The sequence below is a fragment of the Nyctibius grandis genome, chromosome 9, assembly GCF_013368605.1.
Source record: "Nyctibius grandis isolate bNycGra1 chromosome 9, bNycGra1.pri, whole genome shotgun sequence".
NCBI lineage: Eukaryota > Metazoa > Chordata > Aves > Nyctibiiformes > Nyctibiidae > Nyctibius > Nyctibius grandis.
The window spans coordinates 1,247,342-1,263,514 of NC_090666.1; the positions used below are offsets into that span (position 1 = coordinate 1,247,342).

The following is a 16,173-nucleotide window of genomic DNA, read 5'->3' on the forward strand; positions in this document are numbered from 1 at the left end:
AGCACATTCTTCCTGAAATATCTTTGCACTCTCATCAAACCCCTGCTACAGATCTCTCAATATGTGTGCAACAACAGCAGGATACAGAGAGCAGTGACGTGGGGGATGTTTCAAATCCTACTGAAAGTTTAACCTTAGGGAGTAGGACAAGAGTATCTAAAAACCAGAGGTGTCTTAGTTACTAAAAATAATGATATTCAGAGGCTTTGCAGAAACAGTAGCACTGTACTGACGGGTTAAGATCGTTTGAGTCAGGACCTTGAGCTACTTTGCTTTACCAGATAAAACTGACACTAGATCAACTTATAGTATACGCTCACCTTACATTAACAGTTCATATCACAGAATGATTTATAATTTGGTTCTAATTGGAACCAAATTAAATGTTTTTCAAAGCTGACAGATCCTTAAATATCAAAAGCACGCTCAACATGTACATTTTTCTTATCCACCAGTAGCCAACTGAACTTGCATTCAGGCCAACAAGGCTCAACCTGAATAACACACGTATAACTAAGCCCAATTTTAAACAAAGAAACACCCTCACTAGAGTGAACCAGTGGCTACTGAAACTGCTAAATCAGTTAGGCATATTATAATATTAATATTATAATATTATTTTCATTTTTTAATCTTGTAAGCAGCAGCCAGGAAGGCTCACTAAAAATAAATATTTATTTTTCCATAAATCTCGGAGGAATTTTTTCATTACTAATCCACCCCAACTTACCCTTGCATAGTGCAATTCAACTCCATAAAGTTCTAAGGTACGTGCTGTATTGAGATAGTTGAACTCTGCTTCTGCAGGAGACAACCCTCTGAAAGAAAGCAGCTAAATCAGAAACATTCTAACACAACCCCTCACATCAGGCTCCTTAGTGAGGTCCAACAGAAAACCTGCACTTGTTTTACTACTCCTACCCCCACCCTGAAAGCTGAATTTCCTTCCTCACCAGAACCAGAGTGTAACCCAAAAATTTTAACCAAAAAAACCCACTGTGCTTCCACATAGACAAAGTCTTGACAAGAGGCTGCAATACAGCTTGCCCCTTTGATTTCTAAGGCACTGTATTTCAATGTCTGTGGAGCTCTAGAATCTGGAAATTACTTTTGCAGTCCTGTATTTTGTATTGATAACAGCAATTTCTCTCCAAGGCTCACCCTTAAAGTTTCAATTACCACCAACTCACGTGAAGTCCTTTACCCTACCTAAGAGAATTTGCTAAGCTGTTGACTGAAATGTAACATAACATTCAGCAGTTTCTAAAGCCAACAACACGCCCCAGTTAAGCAAATGTTTTTGTAAACATAGCCTACACTTTCTTAAATTTAAACATAACAAAAAGCACTTAAGTTCTAAAATACCAAGGAACCATCACTGGAAAAAGTACCACAATGTTACACACTGAAAAAAAAAAATATTTTCCATTGCTTCATCGCCTTTTCCTCTTTTGTAAAAGGTCACAGACTTTCACACAGGAAAGAGCAGATATTGAAGAAAAGGACTTTGTTACTTCTAAAGTAACTCGTGTTCACTGGTGAGAGCACCATGAAAACAAAGCCTTGATGCACAGAGCATTCTAAAAGACTGAAAAAACCTCTTAAAGAAATTATATCCCGTTAAGTTAATATCCTGTGTGATACACACCAATACTATTTTCAGTTTCCCTTTATCATGTCCATTTTTTCACTGTCATTCTATCACAGATATTCCATCTGTGCAGAGTATCAACAGTACTTATTACGCAGACAATCTACAAAAATCCATCACATTAAACATACTCTTAAAAAAAAAAAACAACAACAACAAAAAAAAAAGAGAAACCTTTAAGGACAAAATACTCATTTTTTATATAATAGCACAGCACCAGCAGTCAGGATTTGACAAAGTCAGTCAAGATCTTCTGCTGTAAATCCTTACATGTGCTGCTGATGTAATTTTGCTATTTCTTTTTCAAAGTCTTGAGGCTGGCTAGGGATGAAAGAATAGTCTGAGAGGTAGCCTGGCAAGTTTTCTGAATGGTTGTAGTCTCCCAGCTCGGCTAAAATATCAAAAAGAGAGGTTATTGTTTATCACTGAGGTACTTGGCATTGTGCAATGCCCCCACATTCACAAGAGTCCGGTCCCACAAACTTTATGATCTACAGCAAACCAAAAGAGTAGACATTCGAACTCCCTTCTTTTTTTTTTTATTTTACCTTTGCTTGCTTTCATGTGATTATACAATATATATATATATTTTAACACTACATCTGCTATTTCTTCATTAAGATCTTCAAAAGCCACCAATTCATTCTGCACCAAGATATATTCAGAAGCATCAGAAAAATATTTTTTTGCACATTCAATTGTATGTATGGACGAAAAGTACGCATACATACACCTCCATTGAAACTACTTTACTTGTAACTACTAAAAAGTGCATTTACATCATTATAGCTTTCTTAAAATTACAAGAAATAAATTAAAATCACATTTATTGTCAGAATAAAAACACATACAAACAACATTTGCTAAAAATACAGGCTCTGAGGCTTTCTAACGATGATAAAAATTCAGCTTTAACTACCTGCAATCCATGTGACAGATCTAGGGTGACAGATAAGTAACACAACGTGAAAACTGGGAAGTTCACAGCAACACAGCATGAGATGGGGAGTTTTGTTAAAGAGAAATTGCTCTATGGATTGATCCGGAAAAAGGTGACCACTTATCAAAGCTATGCATAAAACACATTAATAAAATACATTAACATTACTAGACTTTTTTTCCCCTGCAGAGATTAACTGTACACTATTTCTATGATGTGTACCAAGTATATATAGTACCAAATGTAGATCTAAGTACCTTTAATAGCAGAAAACCACGATCGTTATAGATGGGTCTATCAGGATTGCTCATAAACCTGAGTTTCTGATAACCACAAATTTCAAGAACCAAGTGCTGAACAATCTCCTAGTTGGCTGGTCGTTGCGGGGTTTTTTTTTTCCACGGAACAATTTAAGTTTATGAAGGAAAATGGGGAGAGAGGAAGAGGACTAAACCTCAGTCTTCAAGGCTTAGCAACTCACTGAATGGCTTAAAACTGACAACAGGGGCACTGAACTTTTTGGGCAGATAGGACTGGAATTCCCTTTTCCGCACCTATTTGGAGGTTCACGGCATGGCGTGTTAAAAAAGTTTAAGTATCTAAAAAAATGCTTCGTTCAGTATCATTCTCAAGGGAAAAAAAGCCAACCCCACACTTCAGAATACAGAGAAATACAAGAGCGTTCTTCTGTTTGTACTAACATGTACAGAAATACTAATTATACTTACACTGAACAGCATAGGAAGCCAGAAGAGCAGCAGTATTATAAGGACAGGGCAATCTGTTTGGTTTTTAAAATGAGAAACAGATATAATTACATATTTCATATGAAATTTCCTTATTTTGAAAAGCTTAATCTTTCATAGTCTACAAACAAATTGGAAAGATAATTATTAGAAACACTTCTACTTGCATACACAGGAATTTTTTCAAAATATATTTTTATTTTTGCAGCTAAAATCCCTCACCATGAACTTTTTCCTCAACCAAAGTTACATTTAATGTTTAACACAACAAAAATGTCTTACCTTCCAGTAAGAAGGTCCTGTTTAATTTGCAAAAAATACTGGTACCTTATTTAAAAAAGAAAAAAAACAAACCACTGTAATTAAAAATAAAATTATTTAATCATTTTTCATCAATTTAAGGCATTCTGCTTTCAGTTAGTGCAAAACTAAAAATTTACATTTTGCATGCTATTTCTTAAACTCCTATGGGAAAGAAATTAAACTGTGATTAGTAAAATAATAATACAACTTTGTAAATTAAACTAGTTACAGGCTACGAAGTTATACATCATATTTCACTAAAAGGCTGCAAATTCCACATTCTACCTGCTTTATTTTCCAGTATTTATGTTGAACTTAAAGCTTAAAAAAAGAAGTGCCTTCATGATGATCGAGTGTGTACAACAGAACTATTCAACGTGGCAACCAAAAGTTGAAGTTTGCATCTGTGTACAGAGTTACCTTAAGAATGATTTGTACTCTGGGTAGATAAAATTAATTTATTCTCATTGAGTATTTGATATTACTCTGGTTTAATTTAAATTAAAAGAATTACTCTTAGTATTTTGGAGTCATTCTTAAATAAAAGTTGTGGATTCTATGACGTCAAACGCCTTCCAACTAACTTCCCTTGAACTTCTGAAGTTTTCTTTCATTATGATGTGAGAAAAGCTTATTTTAGACATTCATCCAGTCTTCCCATGCCCACTCTTTCAAGTCAGGAGGGAGATGGGAACAGCAAAAGGAACAGATGAACACTTTAAAACAAAAACAGCTCCCCACCAAACAGTGGCAGCAGAAACACCATGACTTTTTAAAACCCCAACAAACCTGGAACTGCAAACATATTTCCCTCTGAATTACTTCCTTCCTTTCTCCAACAAAACCTCTTTAAGAGGCCATAAAAGCAGCACCATTCCTGCTGTCTTACAAATTTATTCCGTTTGGGACCTCCTACCTTATTATATTATATAAATCATCTGGTTTTCTTCTTGTAGTTCTGATTCAAAAGCAGAGAGTCAGCCATACCCATTCATTATAAACACTCAGCAAAATTAGTTATTAAAAACACCTAATTCCAAGTTCAGCTGAAACCAAACATTAAATGTCTCCCAATATTACCTTGCACTAGGAAATGAAAACCAAAATACCCCTTTATTACACATACTATAACTTCTTATAATTGTGTACTGGGGCCAGTACTATTCAATATATTCATTAATGACTTGGATGAGGGAATAGAGTGCACTGTCAGCAAGTTCGCTGATGACACCAAACTGGGAGGAGTGGCTGACACATGGGAAGGCTGCGCAGCCATTCAGAGAGACCTGGACAGGCTGGAGAGTTGGGCAGGGAGAAATTTAATGAAATATAACAAGGGCAAGTGTAGAGTCCTGCATCTGGGCAAGAACAACCCCAGGTATGAGTACAAGTTGGGGACAGACCTGTTGGAGAGCAGCGTAGGGGAAAGGGACGTGGGGGTCCCAGTGGACAACAGGATGGCCATGAGCCAGCAATGTGCCCTTGTGGCCAAGAAGGCCAATGGCCTCCTGGGGTGTATTAGAAGGGGGGTGGTTAGCAGGTCAAGAGAGGTTCTCCTCCCCCTCTACTCTGCCCTGGTGAGGCCGCATCTGGAATATTGTCTCCAGTTCTGGGCCCCTCAGTTCAAGAAGGACAGGGAACTGCTAGAGAGAGTCCAGCGCAGAGCCACGAAGATGATTAAGGGGGTGGAACATCTCCCTTCTGAGGAGAGGCTGAGGGAGCTGGGTCTCTTTAGCTTAGAGAAGAGGAGACTGAGGGGTGACCTCATTAATGTTTATAAATATGTAAAGGGCAAGTGTCATGAGGATGGAGCCAGGCTCTTCTCAGTGACATCCCTTGACAGGACAAGGGGCAATGGGTGCAAGCTGGAACACAGGAGGTTCCACATAAATATGAGGAAAAACTTCTTTACGGTGAGGGTGACCGAACACTGGAACAGGCTGCCCAGAGAGGGTGTGGAGTCTCCTTCTCTGGAGACATTCAAAACCCGCCTGGACGCGTTCCTGTGTGATATGGTCTAGGTGATCCTGCTCCGGCAGGGGGATTGGACTAGATGATCTTTCGAGGTCCCTTCCAATCCCTGACATTCTGTGATTCTGTGTGTAAGTCTTCAGAAAGTGGATTAACTATCACTTTAGAGACTTCCACAAACATTTACAAATCTACACAGAGAAATGCAATAATTTACAAGCTAAATATAGCACAAAGGTAAAACATTCCATGTTTGAAGGAAAATGAGGGCAAACACTTGCAAACTGACAAGCAAAGATGTTAGCCCATGTGCTCCATTCCTACAAAACCATCTCGAGGTTCTTTAGCTGACCAGGATGGCAAGAAGCTTAGTTTAACATATTAACCTCAAGAAGTTAAAACTCAGACACTAGTCAGGCTTTAGAGACCTCAAAACACTTTTCCGTTTTCCACCTTAAAATGCGTATTGAAACCAAAAAAAAGAGACACATAAAGCAAAATTTCTTTACCTGTTAAAAAAAAAAAAAAGCAATAAATGACCAGCTAAATTAATATATTAAAAGCACATGCTTCACATCCTTAGCTTGAGCATCTCTTCACAAATATACTGAACAGATCAATTTTTCTTATTTTTCCTGTTAACATTTATGGCTGCAAAAATGTAGGACAAAAACATTCTGTATGTGCAGCTGCACCTTCTTTTTATTTTCCTTTTTTATTAGAACTATTCCACGGTACTTAAGGGACCTCACGATTAAGGACCCCCAAGCAGAGTTCATTTTCTGTCCGCTGTTTTCAGCAAGCGGTGAAGTTAATTGCTTGTTAGCTAACCACCCCAGTCTGAACACGGAAGCCTCACGTATTAGAAAGGGTCATTAGCCATTGGAAGGGGCTGCCCAGGGAGGTGGTGGAGTCACCATCTCTGGAGGGGTTTAAGAAAAGCCTGGCCATGGCACTTAGTGCCCTGGTCTAGTTGCCATGGTGGTGTCAGGGCAATGGTTGGACTCGATGAGCCCAGACGTCTCTTCCAACCTGGTTGATTCTGTGATTCTGTGAATTCGCAGAGGTCTAGTAAGACCCAAGCCTCCACTGTACCCTTCCCCGACGTCTACTCACTCTGCCTCATAGGTCGACTTGTTCCTCTGTTTTCCTGAAATCCATAAAACCTGAGTGTCTTTGAAAAGTCTCAGCTTGAGCTGCCGTTGTCAGCAGTTTGTGCTTTTGTTTCTCTCCTGTTTTAAGGGGCAAATGCTGAAAGGACCCCATATTTGTGACGTGGCATCCTAACTTCAACTCCAAAAAACCCCACAGATAACAACTCTCTCTTTACAGCAATTCCAAATACAAACAAGTTTTCTCGGGGGCAATTAGACCTATTAGCAAAAAAGGCAGAGCTGACCTAGATACAGCAATCATACATTATTTCTCATCTACAAGGACGCTGTATTTATAGCTTTGTATTCACAGCACAATATATAAAGTAAACACTTCTCTCTTTACTTCGTATTGATCAGCATTTACTGGTTTTTCCATCTCCTTAGGAATATTACATATTGTCCTTCCATTCAAATAACACATTTTTCATTATCTGGATACAGTACGTTAACACATTTTCCCAGAGTAAATATTTCAATAAAACAAAGCCTGATCCAGGCTCTCTGGGACTCATTTTAGTCAATTCTGTCTGCAGAGATGTGTGTAAAATTTTGTCCAGAATATGATTAATCAAAAGAAATTATAAGCAAATGTGGACTCAAATTTTCACAGTTTTGGTACTTACGTTTCTAAAGCTATCCTTAATAATTTAGATATTGGTTTTTGAATGGGGCTGACCTGTTTTCAGAACGGCTGACATCCAAAAATTCCGATCTGTCAAATCATGCCAGTTATGTAGAGGACCAGAACTAATTAAGAATACTGAAAATTTGAGGCATTTTCTTCAGGGACTAATTGCAACTCACAAGCCTCCTGTCTTGATTCACACTGAGCATTTTCTTCAACAGATTTCAACGCGCTGCTATCAAAAAAAGCTTACATGCTTCAAGCTAGGACTACAACCACACAAACAGATTAATTTTATTAGTGCCAAGCAGAAAATTGGGGGGGGGGGCGGCGTGTCAAGGAAAAAATGCAGAAAGCTCAGCATTTTTTTAATCACAAAGGAAAACACAAATAAAATTAAATTTGTACTCATTGGTGAACAGTGGGATTAAGTTTTTCCTCTCTTCTCTATTTTCCCTTTTCTGTTTCTACTTGATAGTATTTTCTTCATGTAGTTACTTCACTTTGCATACAATTTTGTAAATTTATTCAGAGAGGCTTTTTGTAACATGGATTTGGTGCAACTGCATAGTTCGTATCTGTAAGTATTAGGCAAAAATCAGAAGCTTGCACATATGACACAGAAATCATTTAAAAGAAAATTTCCATGTTATACCTTAAAAAAATCAATGGTAGTTTTCCCCTTAAACATGAGCCTTCTAGAAAAATGTTTTTTTGATAAATTAACTAGACCTACCTTGTATATTCTTCTTGGAGCTTGTTTGGGTCACTTACAAAAAACTTAACTCTGAAGTTCAAACTGTGAGGCGATCCTCCTATGGTCAAGAAAAATTATTTCTAATTACTCAGGGCACCCTGGAAAAACAGCACAATAATGCTATATGAATTGACCCAATACATACATGTACTCACTTTTTAATTGTTTCCTGATAGGTTTGTTTGGATCCAACCACCTCTGGAAAGAGACAAATTATAACACCAACTTTAAAGAAACAAAAAAGTACAAATTATAGCCTTATACACATCAAGTAACTGTTGCTTTTCTATTACTTTTTACTTGATCTTTTACCAGAATGTCTCACTGGCACACAAAGTCTTCTTGCTGATTCTGGAAAGACACCAACATTATCACCCACAGTTGCTATGGTTCTTCCTTCCCCCAGATTAACCTCTGTTGTCCACATGTCTGTCTCCTACAGTGCTAATCCGACTACAACTTGGTTCTACGATTGTCACGTGAGCCTGAGAGAGGTTAAAACTCAATTACAGTGTGTTTAACAACCTTCAGCTAGTCTTTAAACTGATTGACTAAGGTGAACTAACTGTGACACGCACTATGGATCTGAAGTTAGTTCTGAGTCATTCTATTCATTGCGAATAACAAATAATGATGTCTACAGCCAAATGCTGTCTCCTTGCAGTAGATGAATTAAGACAACCTAAGGATTTTTGATATAGCTTAGAGAGTGTGATTATTTCAAACAAACCTCACACAGGATCAATTAACTTTTAAGATTAAATGTAAAGGCTTAAGAAAGGACTCTCCAGCCAGGGATACACATGAATTTCATAGAAGAGTCTTTCAAAAGACACTTGAGTATCTTTAAGCAAGAGGTTATGATCCAATACATCTGATAAATGCACAGATGTTACTGACAATCCTCTGATTTTTTTTTTGGGGGGGGGGGGAAGTACTGTTTGAGATTACAGTTAATCCAGAAAACCTGGAATTGAAATGCCTAGCAGAAAAGCTTGTTTTTACATTTCCTTCTGGTTGTAAAGATCAATTTGGTACGTACTAGTGCAGCTGAAACCACAGAAGCGTAACTCTTTTTGGAACCGTATTGAACAGGCAATATCCATGCTTTCAAGTGATACCATCGGATCCAAATGCAAAAGGTGATTTTCTCTCTGGTAAACCGCAGAAGCTTAAACCACTTAATATTGTAAAGAAGCTGAAGTTGACAGGATTTAGGCAAAAGTACCAGAACTTTATGAATCAAGGTGCTGCCAGCAAGGCCTGCTGTATTGACTATATCTTCGTAATATTCTGCTGTGTTATTTCACAAGTAGCTAGAATATTTGTCAATCCAATCTGGTTTCTTTGTCCAAATGAACCAAGCGTAAAAATAAAGTGATATCAAAATCTGAAATTAGTCAAATCCATAAATCCTTCAAGCTTACACGACTAATATTGGTAACATTTCTGTTTAGCTCTGACACGTTGTTTTCATGGCAACTAGATACGTGCTGAAAAGCCAAAATATTTACAAGTCAAAGAATACTAAACCTTTAAAGGATGTGTTTATATCAAAGAGCTGTGAAGTCATTCTTCCTTTGGATTAACACTTAACCAGATCCTTCTATTACAGCGTTGTGTTCAACTGCTTCCTGATAGACCAACTAAAACAAGAGCGCTTAGAGGTCTAAGCTTTGGAAAGCCAGATAAAGCAGAATGAGAAGCACTACAAATTTCCAAATGTTGAGTAAAATTTTGAGTAATATTCAGTTAAATACTTCTTAAAGCTGAAAAATAATTCAACCTTTTCTACAGCATGCCTATGTCTTTTCAGCCTGGAAACAACGTTTAGAATAAAAAGATTAAATGAAGCCAGCTTGCCAATGTCTTAACTATCCACAAAGTTACAAAAGAAATCTTGGTTAAATATCTACAACTGTGCCATACAGTTTTATTCACATTAATCATCTTAATGTTACCAGAATTTAGAAAAGAATAGAATTAAGAATAATTTGCTCTAGAGAAGAAAGAAATGTGGAAGTAGTTCACTATTCAGGGTAGAAGCAAAATTATGGCTGTATTGTGACTTTCTTCCTCTTCTACATTAAAAAAGACATTATAAGTAAGAAAAAGAAAAAAACACAACCTTTTAGTAAGATAAAAAAAGTATTCCTTCTATTCTGCTAAAAGAGAAGCAGACCAAATCTGCCCTTCCCAAAGAAAGTTGCCCTCCCTTCTGGAATTCACCTGAGTTACTGAACGATTCACACTTGACGGCGTCACTGATCTCTATAGATCCCATCCTGCAGCTTGGGAACGTAAATTACTTTTGACACACAAGTTGGGAGATAAATTTAGACCCCATCACTGTGACATGCATATAATGGGAATTAAGAACTGTATTATAAGGAATAATACTTAAGTTATATTGCACTTGAATAGTTACTATTTCTTATCCCAACTGCCAATGATCATGCAGTCTAGTAAACAGATACAATAAAACAAAAAATATCCTTTTAAGGTATTATTTCATAAGCACAGATCTCAACATTTTACTCCAAACTTGTAACTATTAACACTCAGTTCTACAGTAACTACAAGGTGATATTGTTGCACTCAAATGGCACAGTTGGAGAAGACAGCATAATATTGCCGTGGCTTCTATTTACTTCTCTTTACAACAACACAGAGCACAGGGATGAACTTGATTAAGAGTTATAAAATCGTATTTATAAAACAGTCAACTTACAGGGTTATCAGTAGATTCATCAGCCAACTGTAAACCAAAGTAATCTCTCTCTGTCAAATCAAGATGCTTGAAGACTACATCCAACAGAACTTGTCCCTGATCATGTTTCTGCAGAGAACAAATATATGTATTGTTTAATGAACAAATATATAATGGGACACGCAGACATCAGGCAGGCAGAGCACATACACATTCTTTCAGATGTGCTCTAGCAGCCTAAATCTTAAATATCATGAAGTGGATCCCAGAAGCACTATTTTTAAACGAGCTTCATCTCTCTTTTGCAAACATATGGAAAGAATCGTTATTTTTCCTCTTTGTCATTTTCTGACAGTAAGAATTTCTCACTTCTCAGCTAGCTACATGATCATTCCTGAAAGCCATTCATTAGCCAAATTTGATATTTAAAAGGAGTACAAAGAAAAGAAAAAAAAGAGAGGAGGGGAAAGGGGAGAGGGGAGAGGGGAGAGGGGAGAGGGGAGAGAGGAGAGGGGAGAGGGGAGAGGAAAAAAGAGGAGAGAAGAGATGGGAGAGAAGAGAGGGGAGAGGGGAGAGGGGAGAGGGGAGAGGGGAGAGGGGAGAGGGGAGAGGGGAGAGGGGAGGGGAGGGGAGGGGAGGGGAGGGGAGGGGAGGGGAGGGGAGGGGAGGGGAGGGGAAGGGAGGGGAGGGGAGGGGAGGGGAAGGAAAAGAAAAGGAAAAGGAAAGGAAAAGGAAAGGAAAAGGAAAGGAAAAGGAAAGGAAAAGGAAAGGAAAAGGAAAGGAAAAGGAAAGGAAAAGGAAAGGAAAAGGAAAGGAAAAGGAAAGGAAAAGGAAAGGAAAAGGAAAGGAAAAGGAAAGGAAAAGGAAAGGAAAAGGAAAGGAAAAGGAAAGGAAAAGGAAAGGAAAAGGAAAGGAAAAGGAAAGGAAAAGGAAAGGAAAAGGAAAGGAAAAGGAAAGGAAAACGAAAGGAAAAGGAAAGGAAAAGGAAAGGAAAAGGAAAGTAAAAGAAAAGGAAAAGAAAAGGAAAAGAAAAGGAAAAGAAAAGGAAAAGAAAAGGAAAAGAAAAGAAAAAGAAAAGAAAAAGAAAAGAAAAAGAAAAGAAAAAGAAAAGAAAAAGAAAAGAAAAAGAAAAGAAAAAGAAAAGAAAAAGAAAAGAAAAAGAAAAGAAAAAGAAAAGAAAAGAAAAGAAAAAGAAAAGAAAAAGAAAAGAAAAAGAAAAGAAAAAGAAAAGAAAAAGAAAAGAAAAAAGAAAAGAAAAAGAAAAGAAAAAGAAAAGAAAAAGAAAAGAAAAAGAAAAGAAAAAGAAAAGAAAAAGAAAAGAAAAAGAAAAGAAAAAGAAAAGAAAAAGAAAAGAAAAAGAAAAGAAAAAGAAAAGAAAAAGAAAAGAAAAAGAAAAGAAAAAGAAAAGAAAAAGAAAAGATTTGACAAAGAATTCTGTAGCCTTGTTTGGGTCACTGAATTTAAAAGTAGAGGTCTGTACAAGTTATTCTTACTCATTTTATCTAAAAATCTATTCCTGAATCGAAATGAACCAGCATATCAAAAAGGTTTCCAAAGTTAAATGGCACAGACAGCTGAAGCAGCCAAAGATCGAAGCGTCATTTAAATGTGTTCTCTCAAAGATACTACTTCACTCTAAACGAACTAACTCAAATGAGCTGAGTAACAATAACATTGGTGTTCAGAGACAAGTGAACAAACTTCATTTCTGCTACAGGGACGAATGTTACCCACGAAACGATACAAGAAGATCGTGTAGTTCTGGGTACCTAGCAATTTTTCACCTAACCTGAAAATACTGCCAACAGTCACTGAAACGCTGAGTGTGCCACTGTGACAGGACTCAAAACGTTTGGTGACATCTGAAGGGAGTTTCCCAAAGCAGTTCAAGTATCACAGTTCCCTGAAGTACAAAAGATGAGGAAAAATTCTGCAAGAACAACTGTCAAACAAAAGAAATGATGAAAGAGATGATTGATATATTTTCCACCCAGATTTTCTACTTCTCTGGCACCAAGCAAGCTTCTAATATCTTCTAGGTGCCAAGGAACGTTGATGCTACAGTGAATTTGATACATCTTGTCTTGTTTACTGGAGGTGACAAGATATTTTTACAGTTTTAAAACAAAGAAATGCTGCTCTGCTCCCAAATCCCCTCACTTCTCATAGTTATACAACAGTTTACTTTTACAGCCGTTAAAACAGAATTATACAACTAAAAGGTCAAAAGAAGATTGCAAGAATTTCATTATTATCCATACATGAAAAAAAATCTACAAATTACATTCAGACGTTTGTTTACATCTAAAAGCATCCTATCAAAACTCTTTTTGTTTGGCTGAAATGACACCTGAGTAAATCGTCAAAACTATTTATTGGGGGCCAAAAACTCCAAGAAACTTGATAATTTATTTCATAATAATAAAATAATAGAAAATAGTTATCAACAAATTAAGCTTGAAATGATCCCAGAAGGACAATCATAACCACAGCCCTGCATATTTAAATTGAAATCACTTAAGGCATATATTTCAGCTGTCATATAAATTTGGCTAATTTAAAGTGATTTAAAAATTCCTGTATTTACTTTGAAAGAAGATCTTAATCTTTAAAAAAATCATACAGAGAAGATTTCTTGATGTTTAATGAAATGAACAGCCAGCAGGATCGCCATTGTTAACAAGTTCACTACTGAAAAATTTACTTTCTAATAACTAAAAACAAGCCAAGGAAAAAAAAACAGGTGTTAACAAAATAAATATACAACAGTATAAGCACATAAGGCAATTTTAATGTACGATCCCAAAATTGTCACTTTCATTTTTACTAAATTAGGAGTTTCTGATATATTTTGAAAGAAACCAGTAATCAGTACAATTTTTTTCAGCGAATAAAACTGATTTTAAAATGACACAGCAACACTAATTGCTTCTTGGCATTATTCCCATTTAGATTTAAATCAGAACTTAAACTAAGAACTTAGGACAGTGACTATCAGAAAATGGGAAACATTTGGAACCTAAGCTTAGGCTTACATTTCCCACAGCTGACATATTACTTCTTCAAAAAACATGGAGATCAATTCTGCAGCTTGCTTCCAATCGAAACCTGAGAATTTACACTGTTTTAAATATGTTTCTTAAATACACCCCCACCTCTGAATGGGTGTTTTCCTCATGAAAAACCTTAGAACTTGATCAGTTTGAACTGAGTGATACAGAACATCATTTCCCGACTGCGAGGAAGGTGTTTCTCCCCCAATAGAGCAGTAAATTTGGTAAGAGAAGACTAGTTTCCACATGAAGCGTTTGTTTTGATCACAATGTTTTAGTGCAAAATAAAGATAAGCATCTAATAAAACCAGACCTCAGTTTAACCCATCTCTGCTATTTATGTAATGATGTTGCAGCTCGCCAGAGCAGGTGAAGGTCACGATTCTGCTTGTTGTGAAAGGTCCAAAATATTTGTAATAGTATCATAACCATTGAATAGCTGCTATAAATTAGAAAATGTATGATAACAAGTTGCTACTTTTGCCTTTTTTTTTTTAAATAAAAAAGCAAAACCAATAAATGTGGATTAGCATTAAAAACAAGTGCTTTATTCCTACAGGTGAACATTAGTATTTCCTCTTACAACAGGGAATAATGGAAAAATATTCAAAAAAGGGAACTAACATAAAACTGTAGTACTTCAATACAAAACACACCAATGTTTTTTCTGAATTGAAATACTAGAATGTTATGTATACTTCTTATTTGTCATTGCTGGAGGGAAAATATCTAACAACTTTTGGCCTTTCAGAACAAATTTGACATCACCACTAACATCGATATATTAACTGCACTTCATGAAGTATCTACAACCCAGTGGCTAACATCTAGTACCACTAGATATATACACACTAATTTCTAATGACCACATGATCGTTAGCTGTTTACAAACACCCACGTTTGAAAATTTAGGAAAACATCTGCAATTACACAGGTTTAACGCCCGGTCAAAGAAATAAAGGGAATCAACTAAGTTATGCTGAAAATTAAATTATTGAAAATTTTCACTTCTAGAATTACAAGGGGGGGTGGTGGGGGGTGTTTTGGTTTGGGTTATTTTAGAGATTTTTAGACTTTACTTCCATTAGAGTGTAAATTCATTAACTCTGAGGAAACTTCTGAGATAATAAAGGCTCCAAATTGAAACTTGTGTCCGTGACTGCTAACCCACTAGCCTTGTTCACAGAACAACTCATCCCATCTACCTCGACCTTGTTTTCCCTCGAGTTTAGTGGGATCTCTGTATCTATATACTGGCTTTCAGGGAATACAATTAAGCCAGCCTGCATGGAAAATTGGAGGTATTTAAACAACAAATTAAAACCAATTAAAGCAATTTGATCTTGAAGAAGCAGGTTTACCCTAATGCAAATCATCCTGATCACGTTATTAAGTCAGCCTCGCTTCTTCCAGCTCTGATTTCTATGAAATACTCTTTTCAGGGTCAGAGTTCTTCATTTGGCCAGCAGAGCACATGCCAGAAAGGAGTTTTACTCTTCAAACACGTGCACAGGTTAGTCCCAACTGATCCTTCTGCCTGCCACCAAAATACCCTTTGTCTGACTCCAACCCAGAGATTTTATGATCTGATTTGTTACGCTCTCTACAAGGTAAGGCTCAGCACAAAGCATGCCTGTTTCGCAGATCATTGGAAAAGGCTGGTTGAAATGTGAACTTAGAACATGTCAAATCAACTATCAAGAGACATTGTCTGTGATCAGGACTTTTCTGTTGGAGAAGAAATAGCATTTAAGTACATTTTTATTAATACAGCGCTGCATACTCCAGATGATTAAGCTTTATAGTCATTAGCAGACAAAATACCTATAGCAATCACCAGGAGGAAAAAAAAACTCACTAATTTATTTCATGTTATCTTTGATCTTCCTGTTTGGAAAACAATTCCATAAATATTTATTGCCACGTATTGTGTCAACCACAATAAAGTAAAACACAGCTATAAACCCTGAAAAACCTGGGTACCACGTAGGTTAGCACATATTTGCTATGACTGAATACTTTATTACTCCCTATTTTTGAAAAAACAGATTGAGGCTAAGACTCAAGATCAAAATGTTGAGCACCAAGGGATTTTTTTTACTCCCTAAACTCAGTTTTAATAGACAAACTTGCAGGCTGATCTATATAAGCAGTAAAGCGTGATCCACGCAACTAAAATATTTAGTACACTGGAGAGGTGGCGAGAACATATTACATAAAGTTTTCTTGGGAGAGACAGAGTAGATGTTTGAGGATTTAT

General features: G+C 36.6%; 1 protein-coding gene across 1 annotated transcript in view; it reads right to left on the reverse strand.

Annotated features, from left to right (window-relative positions):
* The window catches only part of PTPN4 (protein tyrosine phosphatase non-receptor type 4), a 117,559-nt gene that overhangs the window by 54,022 nt on the left and 47,364 nt on the right, over positions 1–16,173 (reverse strand). Inside the window, exons 3-9 of the mRNA XM_068407302.1 lie at positions 10,882–10,989; positions 8,306–8,348; positions 8,130–8,208; positions 3,620–3,664; positions 3,320–3,372; positions 1,922–2,042; positions 731–818 (exon numbers count right to left, since the gene is read on the reverse strand). Of these exons, the coding sequence (XP_068263403.1) occupies positions 731–818; positions 1,922–2,042; positions 3,320–3,372; positions 3,620–3,664; positions 8,130–8,208; positions 8,306–8,348; positions 10,882–10,989 (537 nt within the window). The remainder of the gene's footprint in view (positions 1–730; positions 819–1,921; positions 2,043–3,319; positions 3,373–3,619; positions 3,665–8,129; positions 8,209–8,305; positions 8,349–10,881; positions 10,990–16,173) is intronic.